General features: G+C 41.0%; 1 protein-coding gene across 8 annotated transcripts in view; it reads left to right on the forward strand.

Moving 5' to 3' along the window:
• The window catches only part of LOC111169825 (FAS-associated factor 2), a 57,314-nt gene extending 44,207 nt beyond the window's left edge, over positions 1-13,107 (forward strand). For 7 of the 8 annotated variants that reach the window (XM_089909701.1, XM_089909696.1, XM_089909702.1 and 4 more), the window contains 7 exons: positions 1,454-1,592; positions 3,206-3,291; positions 3,392-3,483; positions 5,064-5,277; positions 6,244-6,415; positions 7,046-7,189; positions 12,244-13,107. In XM_089909701.1, coding sequence (XP_089765827.1) covers positions 1,454-1,592; positions 3,206-3,291; positions 3,392-3,483; positions 5,064-5,277; positions 6,244-6,415; positions 7,046-7,189; positions 12,244-12,456 — 1,060 coding nt within the window. In that variant the 3' untranslated portion in view covers positions 12,457-13,107. The remainder of the gene's footprint in view (positions 1-1,453; positions 1,593-3,205; positions 3,292-3,391; positions 3,484-5,063; positions 5,278-6,243; positions 6,416-7,045; positions 7,190-12,243) is intronic. The other variant, XM_022564334.2, reaches the window with a different exon arrangement.
• Positions 13,108-13,385: the final 278 nt, after the last annotated feature.

Consider the following 13,385-nt stretch of genomic DNA (forward strand, 5'->3'; position numbering starts at 1 on the left):
AAAGCTGATTGTCCTAAATTGTGTTGGCCATTGGAATATATTGTAATGAGAAATAAAAAAATTAAAACCTTTATCCATTCATCAAAATTTGAAAACTTAAAGAGTAATAAGATAATCCTAAAATACTTGATTTCAGAGAAAGTTATCAAAACATTAATCTTCTTAAGGATTTCTAATCACTCCCTCACATACACAGCTTCTTACCTTTGTTTTTAATTTGCTCTGGAATGTTTGTGTCAATGAGTTTGATTTGATTACTAGGAGAAATTCCAAGTGAAATCATGTTTATATGGGGAATTTGTTAAGGGGATAAGGAATTGGCTCAATATTTGGTAAGGAAGGTATCATAGTTTAGTCAGCTTTTCTATGCTGATATTTCTTTAAGTATATGAATATTGTTTGCTTTGGGAAAAAATATGCATGGCATGTGTTACTAATTTTAATGCAACTGTATCATCCAAGTAACTTATTTAATGTTACATAGCACATTGACTTATCAAGCCCCTGCTCCTTTGCCTTTTATGGAAACCCAGAGGATAAATAAATGGTACTATACAAATGTGATAAGATGGGCTCTTTAGAAACAGATGTGTGGTACTGTCTTTAACCTTACAGTAACTGCCAGGTCTCCAACTCTGCCCGTGTTGTCTAGATCCGTTTTGTAACTTCCTCCATGGATGCTATCAACCATAAATCACTGAGCAGAATTTACTTGCCCCGTTGAAGAGCAAGTCAGTCATGACTGCAAGTTTGGATTTGAAGTTCTTGTCCATAATTTGAATAGTTTGGGAATGTGGACTCATAATTCAGAATCCCAGGAGAACAGAAAGGAAAGGGAGAGGCAAGTAGAAGAACCAGAAAGAGATACAGCTCTGTTCTAGAACAGCACTAATAGAACTTTCTGTGATGATGGAAATGTTCTATATCTGCAGTGTCTAGTGTGGAAGCCACTAGCCACATGTGGCTGTTGAGCACTTGAAATGTGGCTGGTGTGAGTGAGGAAGTGAATTTTAAAAATTGTATTTAATTAAATTAATTTTCTTGGTAATTTAGATAGCCACATGTGGCTCATGGCTGCTGTTTTAGACAGTGCCGTTATGGAGAGTCTGGGGGCACAGCCTGACCTGTGATCTTTTTGAATATTGCGTCTTCCTTTCCCAATTCTTATAGCCCTAAATTTTTCTGCAAAAAGCACTCAAGATTTGTTTAGGCCAGTGTTGGAATTTATAATTCTAGTAATTTGCATTCTTCTTAAGCAGACAGTGGTGTAGCACTTGCTGCTTTGTGGCTTTTGAGCTAGCCTGTACTCTCAGGTTTGATGGTCCACTCACAGACCGTTCACCTCCCTGTGCTGCCATGCCCATGGCTCTGCTATAGGAATCTTTACAAACTGGCCCACTCCATATGCACTGCAGTAAGCCGATTCATGTGATATTTATTCCTTCCTCCCCAGGTTTGCTCTTCGTTTTATACGGCCTGACCCTCGCAGCCGGGTCACTGACCCCGTTGGGGACATTGTTTCATTTATGCACTCTTTTGAAGAGAAATATGGGAGGGCACACCCTGTCTTCTACCAGGGAACGTACAGCCAGGTCAGTGCCACAAACCATATAGATGCCAATTTATTGATATGATTCTATCCTCAAAGGAAAGCATAGCTTAGCACTGATCATGTCATTCTTTTATTCAGAAACTTTAAATAGCTTTTTATTGCTTACACAAAAAGAGACCAAGCCCTTTAGCTGGGCCCTCCTTGATCTAATCCCAACCTCCTTTTGAGGTCTTTCCTGCATAACTTGTTTCCCTATACCCTAGGTTCCAGCTGACCATTCCCTTAACATACTCTGTACTTTCCCACCTCTGTGCCTTTGCTTTTGATTTACTGTTTCCTCTATCTAGAATGCCTTCCTCACATTTTTGCTAATTGGAATCTTGCCCATCCTTCACTAGCTCATGTCACTCCCCTCTTGTACCCTTTCCTAATTGTTGCGCCCTACCCTGCCTACTTGCAATCTAAAATAGTAGTCTTTCCTTTTGCACTTTCATAGTGGTTTTCTTTTTTTTTAAACGTTATAGCAATTTCACATTCTTCCTTATTTTATAGTTGTTTGTGTTAATGTCTTATCTCCTGTACCAGACTGTAAGCTCCTCCTTATAGGCAAAACCTAAGTCTTGTATCCCTCACAGAATTGAATAAGGGGATAGACTCAAAGCAACACATCTCATTCAACCCAAGCCATGCAGACATTCGACTGTTGTTACCTCTCAGGGAGCAAAAATTAGGAGTTCTATGGGTGTTGGGCATATCTCTAGTTTACCAGAGAAAAATGTAGAAGTAACACCTTATGCCTGAGGGTGGTTCTGCAGCCTCCAGGATTCCTGGATCTATCTGGAGAAAGAGAAAAATGCTTACTCTTGCTTCCTTCTGTGATTCTCCCACATCTGCTTTTTCCCACTGGCTGCTCCCACCCCACTCAATGAGCATTAAGCACGTACTATATGCCACGCATTGTGCTCAGTGCTAGAGATACAGACATGAATGAGATGGGCACCTCTCATACACCCTCTTTGCTGTAATCCTGAAGGTAGACCACCAGTGGTCATTTAGGAAATCTTAATTAAATTGTAATGTACTTGGGATTCTGCAAATGCAAAAGCATACACAGAAATCTGGGACACTAGCCTTGTCTTTGAAGATCTTTTAAACCCCATGCTCTTTAAAATGCCCTTGGGTCCCTCAGTCCCTCATCCCTGCTTGGTATGTGGCCTTGGATCAGGCTCATCTTCGCAGTATTTTTTATGTTGTAGCTGTAAAGTGGCAAAACTCTCATCTCCCTTTTCAGGTCAGATTTTCCTGTTTACATCTTCCTTTAGATTGTGGGAACAGATGACTTTTCTGTGATTGGGTGGGGAGGGGGCTTTTTTTTTGTCAGCCTGCCTACTCTTATGTGCCCGATAGAATTTAAATCCTAACAACACTAAAAACTTTTTCATTGAAGCTTGTTAGCATGGACTTTTTGTAGGGAGAGAAATGCCAGGGTTATGAAGGTAGGAGCCCAGGAATTTTCTGGTTTTCTTGCTCACCTTTTTCCCTCATTTCTTCCTTTGTTCCTAAATACGTAGCTGTATCCATTAGGACCCTTAGCCTAATTAAAAGTTTGAGGCACAGTCATCATCATAATTTGTGATCTTTTGTTTCTCACAGGCACTTAATGATGCCAAACGGGAGCTTCGCTTTCTTTTGGTTTATCTTCATGGAGATGATCACCAGGACTCTGATGAGTTCTGTCGGTAAGTGGATTGATTTTTTTTTTTCCTCTTTTCTGATCTTATCTACTGATAATTTGTAGTAAGCAAGTTCTTATCATGTCTTCTTCATCCCTCTCCACAGCACCACACTTTGTGCTCCTGAAGTTATTTCACTAATAAACACTAGGATGCTCTTCTGGGCATGCTCCACAAACAAACCTGAGGGATACAGGGGTAAGTCGTGTTTCTTTTGCCTCATTGAGATTGTTGAGATATCTTTGGAATAATCTGGAAGGACATGCCATTTATTGCATGACTATTCTGTGGCTGACCAATCCTCTCAGCAGTCCTGAGAGATGGGGGTTGTATTACCTCCACTTTATGGTTTAGGAAACAAGCTCAGAGAGTTTAAGCCACTGGCCCAGGATCATACAGTTAGAAAGTTCTGGAGCAAGCTCAGGTCTGTCAGGCTCTAGCCCATTCATTACAGTTAACCATTGCCAGAGCCTGTTTTATTTTTAAAAATACCCAGTCCTGGGGCTTCCCTGGTGGTGCAGTGGTTGAGAGTCCGCCTGCCGATGCAGGGCACACGGGTTCGTGCTCCGGTCCGGGAAGATCCCACATGCCGCGGAGCGGCTGGGCCCGTGAGCCATGGCCGCTGAGCTTGCGCGTCCGGAGCCTGTGTTCCGTAACGGAAGAGGCCACAAAAGTGAGAGGCCTGCGTACTGCAAAAAAAAAAAAAAAAAAAAAACCCAGTCCTGGCCAGCAGCTTGCCTTTAATCTTAATGAGTTTTTTACTGAAGAGTTTATTCTTGTCATCAGCAATTTTAACAGAGCTTCTTGCACAATGAGTGAGTACCCTGAGTGCTGATAGGGATTCAGAAAGCTCAGATCTTTGCTGACTATAACTAACTCTTAACTGGAGGTAAATATCTTTAGAAGTCAGTATAAGATATAAAGGCATCTAGTGAAGGAAAATGTAGTTACTTTGCAGCTACTTCTATTCAGCAACTTTTGAATATATACTAGCATACCAGGTGCTGTGCTAAATCCTGAGAACCAAAGATGCAGCAGATGTTTTGTCTACATCCTGGAATCCGAATTGTTATTCCTAATTGGTTTTTAAACATCTGATAAGTTCCTGCAGTATATGTTTTGCCATTCTCTTACGGCTTTGGGTGTGAGGAGTGATAGATAGAAGGAGACTAAGGATATTTTTAACAGAAGCTTAAAATCTCTTCTTTCAAATCATAAGGTAAAACGGGTAAAGCTCTGTAATTGTAAAATCTTGGTTATTTGGAAGACCAACTTTCTAAACTCCTTCAGAACAGAAAAGCTAGCCCTTTTTTAGTGGGTGGGGGCAGGTGGGACATAGGAAAAGGGGATAAGGAAGGGATTGGATGAGAGGAACAAAAGACAGGGAAGATGATGGTGGAGATCCTCACCAGTAACATAAAGCTTGAGACTTGCAGCCTTGTCCCCTTCGACACAGGGGGAAATTATGCTGAGCAGTAGCCAGAGTCTTTGTAGATCCTTTTCCCTCCATCAAATAGACATTGTTCTTGAACTCTGCAGCCTGCCCTAGCATCATCATGACAACCACACCCCACCAGAAAAGCCTGTCCTACTCTAATCAAATTACCTGGGAATAGGGACACAAATATATAACAACAACAGCAAAAAGATTGAGAAACTAGGAGGGAAAAAGGTAGGCAGGGAATAAATGACACCTCCCTTCTTTCCCAACTGACACCAAAGCAGTTCTCTCTTGCTTGTTGTGTAAAGTCTAAGAATTAATCTGTTTTATCCCTAAGTCCTGCCCTTGATCTTTTGGGTCTTCTTTCTGTCAGTCTCGCAGGCTTTAAGAGAAAACACCTATCCATTCCTGGCCATGATTATGTTGAAGGATCGGAGAATGACTGTGGTAGGACGGCTAGAAGGCCTCATTCAGCCTGATGACCTCATTAACCAGCTGACATTTATCATGGATGCAAACCAGACTTACCTGGTGTCAGAACGCCTAGAGAGGTACAGGGGAGTTCCTCTCTGGAACTGAGACCAGCTGTAGACTTGGGTGCCTTACCTGGGGCTCCACAAATCCTGACTTCTTCTCTGTTAGGCAACTTTAAAAGCCTTGTCCATTTAGTGTTATTTATATATTTTGACCTAAATAACTCCATCAGATCATCTTTTCTTGGAGATGTGATTCAAAATAAAGACAGGACTCTATGCTCAGGAATGTAAATTGTGTCATTTAAAATAGCTGAGCATGATATAAAGAACTTAAATGTAAAAAATGAGGAATGCTTATAACTTGGTTATAACTCCTCCCCCATCACATAAGTAATGTACATTAATTAATGTAGAAAATTCAGGAAACATAGAAAAGCACAGAAGAAATGTTAAATCACTCATAATCCTACCACCACTTTTAACATTCTGGGATATTTTCTTTTAATTTTATAGACACAGACACACACACTCCTACGTAAATACACAATTTTTTGGAGAGAAAAAGAAATATCCCAAAATGTTACAGTGTTTTCTCTTTGATTAGTAGAACTCTGAATAAGATGTTTCTTTATTTTTCACATCTTCTAAAATGTGTGTATGTGGTTTTTTGGTTTTATGAAAGCAACATACACAAAAATGTTGTAACCCAGAAAGGTATTTACCTATAAAATATGATCCCACTGATCACTTTATGGCAATAATATTGTGTTACTTCTGTTAGGATTGGGGGGAAAGGATAGTTTTACATGGAAAGTTAAAAAGAGAGGGAAAAGCTTGCCATTTCTTTTTCTGCCAAATTAAAGTAAGAAAAGAGATGGCTCATTCAGATTCTGCATGAGAATCTGAATCCCTTATGGTAGTATTAACTGGTCATCTGCCAAGATTGTCAACCTTTTTAACCCCCTAAAAAATTTCAATATAAGAAAACACAGAGCTTTGTGAGATTTATTTTTTCCCTCTATGCTTTTGATCTGTCCACAGGGAAGAACGAAACCAGACCCAGGTGCTGAGACAACAACAGGATGAGGCCTACTTGGCCTCTCTCCGGGCTGACCAGGAGAAAGAGAGAAAGAAGCGGGAGGAGCGGGAGCGGAAGCGGCGGAAGGAGGAAGAGGTGCAGCAGCAGAAGTTGGCAGAGGAGAGACGGCGGCGGGTAAGGAGCCTGTCTTTATTTACTTCTGGTGACTCTCAAACTGGTCTTTTCTCAAGTGTGAAAGAAAAAAACTAGATAGGATTGTGAGTGATTTAAATTCTCCATGCCATTTTAATATTTACTACATTTTCACAAAAAGTATTTTTTAATTGTTTAAAAAGTTTATTAAAACAAATACAAGAGTAAGTAAAAGTTAGGCAGAACAGCTCTGTTCCATGAAAAGTAAGTATAAATAGATAATAAGCAGTTCAATATGCTAATTCACAGCAGTAGATTTTAAGCATTCATTCTTAGTACCAGTGTTTAGCTCATCTGACATTTTATTCATCATCTTGTTTCATTGCATATTGCCACTTGATTATAGCCAGGGTCTTTTAGTCATTCCCTTTTTTCTAACAGTTACATACCTTAACATAGTCAATAAATAATACATGTGATGCAATAGTATGTAATCAAATAAATATAATTTGAATTAGAGTGTTTCTGACCCTTGCCAAGAAGTTTTCTTCTGATACTGGTCATTAATTTTTCGTCTGACTGCCTAGTAAACCTACATGTTGTGATTGTGTTTCTTGTTTCCTTGTTCCCTGATTGGAGCCATAGCCTCACCTTTGCTTTGTGTCTCTACAGAATTTGCAAGAGGAGAAGGAAAGGAAGTTGGAGTGCCTGCCCCCGGAGCCTTCCCCTGATGACCCTGAAAGTGTCAAAATCATTTTCAAATTACCCAATGATTCTCGAGTAGAAAGACGATTCCACTTTTCACAGTCTCTAACAGTAAGGACTGCCTAAGTTGTGTGAAGTGTATGTAAAGTCTGGGCTGTCTGGGCTGTAGATATGGAAACTTTTAAAGACTCTCAAGAGTGTTATTGCTGTATCTGCTGCTCTGATGAACAGGGGAGGAAGGAGGTGGGGCAGAGAGAAGAGTGCACTGAATTATTGTATGTTCCTTCAGGTCTAGCTGCCAACTCAAAGCAGTTATTAAGGTTTCATTTTATCATGTTTGAGCTCTGCTAAGAAGAAAAGATAGCTTACCAAGAAGTCCCACAAAAGACTTGTATGTTGGAGGTGGGAGGCTCTTCCAAGCTGCTCGACTCACATTGGCTTTAGAATCCCACCAGAACCCCTTGCTGTGTAGAAAAAACTCTATCCCCGCTGCCCTGGAAGGACTGGAATTACACAACTGAATATAAGTGCATGCACAGCTTGCATGCAGTTGTCACTCTTTCTTTCTACTCAGCCCATTAGAAGCCCCACTTAGTAGGGCTACCTTGTATATCTGGTGTCCATAGGTAAATAGTGTTTGTCATTCCATAGGGATGTAGTTACAAGCAGAGACTCTCAGAGTCTCACAGAATGAAGATCAAATTCTCATTGTTCCAGTGTTAATAGGTGTGTTTCCTTGGTCAGTTTACTTAATCTGTAAGCCTCAGTTTCTTCATCTTTAAAATGGGTATAATAGTCACTCTCTAATAGGATTGTTAGGATTAAGTTCATATGTAAAGTGCTCAACATTGTGCCTGGCTCATAGTAAGCATTCAAATGCTATTGTTTTTGGTGTTTATTATCAGAAGGAAGTTCCTGTTTATATTGAGCATTGGTAAGTTGCCTTTCCAAGTTTACAACTATAATAGATGCTGCCATTTCCCTGATCATTTGAAATAATCAAGAATAAACTGCATAATAGAAATGTGGATGCTCTGTAGTCAGGTGAGGCTGGGTAGCACATTCATTACTTCTCCTGTTTAACTGGAAAACATTGGACAAGTTACAGAGTCTCTTATAGGGCCTCAGATATATCCTGCATGTAAAATGGAAATATAACCTGTCCTCTGATAACATTAAACTGAAGGTATGTCAGGCACTGTGCTAGGCACCCTAGGGGTTATGCAGGTGAGTAAAGCGTGGTTCTGGAATTCATGGAGCTTACTGGCCAGTAAGGAATGTAAGACGATTCAAAGAGCTAATTCAGAGTAAAACGTTGTGAGGCATCCTAGTGAGAGAGAAGCAACAGCTTCCTCGTTTTATTTGTTTATCTCTCATTTATACATTGATTTATATGGGGGAAGGTGCTCACATCTCTAACTTTGGATGTTTTAGTTGGGAATAACATGAATGAGCCTCACACAGGACCTAGCATGTAGTAGATGGTTTCTAAATGTTCATTCCCTTTCCTTGATGTGTTTCCTAACTACTGTTTTCTGTGTGAGTATTAGCTTGCAGCCATGTTCACTGACAGTTTCTCTGTAGTATGCCCAAGCGCTTATGGAGCTTTTACTCCCCAAACTCTAATTATCATTTTGTATATGAAAAGCGTAACCAAAATTTCCTCTCTTGAGAGTTTTGGAGGAAAATCTGTTAGAATTGTGGAATAGAATAGACTTTTAGCCAAAGGGGAACCAACCCATTTGTTAAATATTTAATCCTTGTAGGCTTTTTAAATATGTTTACACTACAAGTTATTTTTTAAAGAAGAAAAAAACTTCAGATGGAGAGAAATAATTCGTAAATGGGGACAAGGATCAGATGGGAAAGAAAGAAGTGTAAGAGGAGAGGTGTATTGGCAGTGCTGGCCTTTCATTTAACATTTATAGAGTTAATAACATGTAACTGAATAGTGAGTTACAGTTTTTTAGTGCTCCTGCAGACTTTGTGTGATCTTCTGTGAGCTCTACCCTTTATAAATACTCTCAATGAGTGAATGTTCAGCAAAATGCTCAGTTTGTGTATGATGCTCAGCTCTTGACAGTTGTTAAAAGCTAGGATAAAAAAGGGTAAACTGTAGAAAAATCTCTAGCCTTCAAGAGTGAGCAGAAAAGTGGCAGCTGACTTTCTCCTAAATGAATGCATGTAAGAGAGAAACCAAATTATACTCAGCCCAGAAATCATTTTTCTATCCATTATGAACCACAAGGGACCTGTAGAGGTGATTTCATCTGTTTCCTGATGGTATTGGTGCATTGCCAATGATAAACAGAAAATGTCAGTGTTGTATCAGTGTTGAGTATTGTCAAGCAGTGACTGAAAAGGAAGCAAGATATTTTGCCCTTTTGTAAAACCCTGTTGGGTTCATACCAAGAATACTTGGTGCAAGTCTAACTGATGCATCTCAAGAAAAGAAAAGAAAAGGAGAATGAATGTTAATGGAAATTGCAAAGACAGAGAAAGGAGCTGAAAGTGATTAAGGTTGATGGACCAAAATATGAGAATTTTGTAAAATCATGAATGGATTAGGTGAAAGGAAAATGAATTTACTCCTTAAATGGATTTGTAGCAATAGCCTCTTCAGGCAGAGGGAAATAAACTTATGAAAGGTGGAACAAAAAGGAAATAGAAATAGATACCCTCAAAAAAGTAAGGGTAACTTGAATGGGGTGCTCCTGATCTTTGGGATGGACCTGAAAGAGGTCAGCAGTGCCCTTCACTGCACATCCCTTAGAGTCTTGTTAAAAACAGACTTTGAGATAAAGAGGACCATAGATCAGATCCAGGGTGCCTGTTCTTAATGTGTGGCATTAAGAGACAGGGGAAAATAAGAATTTACCTGTACCTTGCCAGGGTACAGGGTGAAGAGGGCTTTCTCACAGAAGAGAGGTCTACGTGGAAGGTGTCAGATCTCGATCAAGTGAAGGAGGTGTGCATATGTGAGAGCACCCAGTGCAGAGAGGTCAGAGCCCAAGTGGCCTGGGGATGGGGTGGGTGTTAAATCCAGAACCAGGTAAGGAGGGTATACATGAGGAGAGGGGAATCAACTCATGGCTGTCAGTATACAGGGGGAAATAGAAATATAGATGCATATATGTATGTACACATTGTCTGGCTTTCTCCACAGCGAGTGCTTGGGAACATCAGCACCCCAATAGCAATGAACATACCTAGCACCTAGGTCGTGGTTGTTATTTATTTATTTTCTGTTTTTTCGTTTTTGGCCGCACCACACAGCATGCAAGGTCTTAGTTCCCCGACCAGGGATCGAACCCATGCTCCCTGCAGTGGAAGCGTGGAATCCTAAACACTGGACCTCCAGGGAATTCCCTAGATCGTGGTTTTTAAATAGCATTGTCCATTAAGAAGAATCACGGTTCCTTGGAGAAATGGCTGATTCCAGGACTGGGACAGGGAAAATACAAGATTAGCCTGGAACACCTTGTACCACAAAGCAAGGAATTGTTCAAAGAATGATGGAGACACGTCAAAAAGACGTGGAGGCCAGCTTGATTGGGCTCCTCAGACTCCATCTGAAACAGTTTGAACATTAGAACCTATTGAATAAAATAGGAAAGCATGGCTCTATATTAATATAAATAAATAAATTGAAGAAAGTTTGAGGAGCCGAATGTCTCTGTAGTCTCAGAGTACCCCCCCCCCAAAAAAATGCTCATTAATAACAAAGGAGAAAAGACTAACTTAGAGTGGAGAGGCCTGGCAGGCACCATCTTAATCAAGTGGTCACAGTGGACATCATAGGTAATGGAGCAAAATGAAATTGTACTCCACCTGAATAGGATGCATTGAGTAGAGCACAGTATCATTTCTGTAATACTCCTGTCAAAGATGCATAACTGGAATCTAATCAAGAGTAAACATCAGGGCTTCCCTGGTGTCGCAGTGGTTAAGAATCTGCCTGCCAATGCAGGGGACAAGGGTTCATGTCCCGGTCCGGGAAGATCCCACATGCCGTGGAGCGGCTGGGCCCATGAGCCACAACTACTGAGCCTGCGCGTCTGGAGCCTGTGCTCCGCAACGGGAGAGGCCGCGACAGTGAGAGGCCTGCGCACCGCGATGAAGAGTGGCCCCCGCTCTCCACAACTGGAGAAAGCCCTCGCACAGAAACGAAGACCCAACACAGCCAAAAATAAATATAAAATAAATAAATAAGTTAAAAAAAAAAAGAGTAAACATCAGATAAACGAATTGAGAGACAAAGTAACTGACCAGTAATCTTTAGGAGTGTCAAGGTCGTGAAAGTCAAGGAAATCCTGAGGATTTGTTCCAGGCTGAAAGGAGCAGACTTAGGAGATGTGACAACTACTAAATGCAACATACAATTTAAAACTGGATCCTTTTGCTATAAAAGGCAACTGCCAAGACTTGAATGGGGCCTGAATAAAAATTTAATGTACATTATTATATTACAGTAGTAATGTATCAGTTAAGTTTCCTGATTTTGAGGGTTGTATTATGAAGGTGATTGCCCTGTTTTTAAGATATACACAAGAGGGCTTCCCTGGTGGCGCGGTGGTTGAGAGTCCGCCTGCCGATGGGGGGGACACGGGTTCGTGCCCCGGTCCGGGAGGATCCCACATGCCGCGGAGCGGCTGGGCCCGTGAGCCATGGCCGCTGAGCCTGCGCATCCGGAGCCTGTGCTCCGCAACGGGAGAGGCCACAGCAGTGAGAGGCCCGCTTACCGAAAAAAAAAAAAAAAAAGAAAAGATATACACAAGTATTCTGGGGTGATGGGACATTCAGTTGGTAGCTCACTTTCAACTGGTTCAAAGAAAAAATTCTGTACCTGTGCTTCCAACTTTTCTGTAACTCTTGATTATTTGTAAGTTAAAAATGTTTAACTTTATATCAGACAGGTTTTCAAAAAAGAAACAGATGGGTCAATTCAGAGTAGGACTAGCATTGGGCTGTGTAATAAATCTCTTGAAAGAGTTGTCCGACATGTTTGCTCTTTGAAATTGATCGACTTTGAAATGGAATTTCAGTCTAATGTGATTACTTCATATCTCCAAGTTACCCTGGGGAGAGCTGGGGTATATTTGATTTCATGGTTGTGTGTGTGTGTGTGTCTTTGTCTTTTTCTCACTGCCCTTCTTTTTCTATAGGTAATAGAAAATTACCTTCTTTTTCTGCAGGTAATCCACGACTTCTTATTCTCCTTGAAAGAAAGCCCTGAAAAGTTTCAGATTGAAGCCAATTTTCCCCGGAGGGTGCTGCCCTGCACCCCTTCAGAGGAGTGGCCCAACCCCCCCACGCTGCAGGAGGCCGGACTCAGCCACACAGAAGTTCTCTTTGTTCAGGACCTAACAGACGAATGACACTTTTTCTTCCTCTCCTTTTCAACCCCAATCCCTAAAAGAAATGGAAAAAAACAAAAAAATAAGAGAGAGAAATTCATATTATTATTATTATAATACAATATTTTTTTTAAAAGACTGCTGCATCCTCAGGAAGGATCAGAAACCATGCTGCCTGCAAAAGTCACCACCTGTGTGTGCACTCGAGGTTAGCAGTGAACGTTCCTGCTGGCGAACCCACCCTTCCCTACTGCCTCTGCACCACACCTTCCAGTGAAAGGAGACTCTTCACCTCCAACCCAGCCATTGTCCCAACTGGGGAAGGGGACATTCCCACTAGATCTCATTCATTCTTGCTTTTATAGAAAATAAAAGTGAAAAAACCTCCAACAACCAGCTATTGCAGCATCTCCTGAGGACTTGCTTCTTCCACCTCTGGAGAAGAGAGGGAAGGGAAGGCACAGAGCAGAGATGTTCCTTGAACTTCCCACAATTTATGAATAACTTTAATTTTTTTGTTGTTGTTGCTTTGTAATGACCAAAGGAATGAGGCTGACATAGGTGTATTTTTTTTCCTTAACATCATTTGATAAAGAGCCATTTCTTAAACCCATGAGTTCTTGCCCTGGGCTCCTTAGCCCACAAGAGTGTAATAAAGGTGTCCCAGGCTGGTTTGTGCTTATTTCTGCCATTGTCCCTCTCACGTTCCCAGAGAGGTTCTTTTTGGTCCAACTCTCGCTGTCCTTTCTTGCCACCTATGCATCCCACTTGGTACAATGGGAGGAAATCTGGGTTTGTAGCTCTACAAAGGCTGTGTATGTACAGATACACCCATATACATGGTATGAACTCCGTGTAGACTAACCTATACGTACAACTGCAGCTTTTCCTTGGAATCTGGACCAGGTGGTCATTATGGGATCTGAACAAAGGATATGCGTTCTGACATG

Source organism: Delphinapterus leucas, chromosome 3 (genome assembly GCF_059928025.1).
Source record: "Delphinapterus leucas isolate spDelLeu-1000000601 "Yukka" chromosome 3, BTC_Dleu_Yukka2, whole genome shotgun sequence".
NCBI classification, from domain to species: Eukaryota; Metazoa; Chordata; class Mammalia; order Artiodactyla; family Monodontidae; genus Delphinapterus; species Delphinapterus leucas.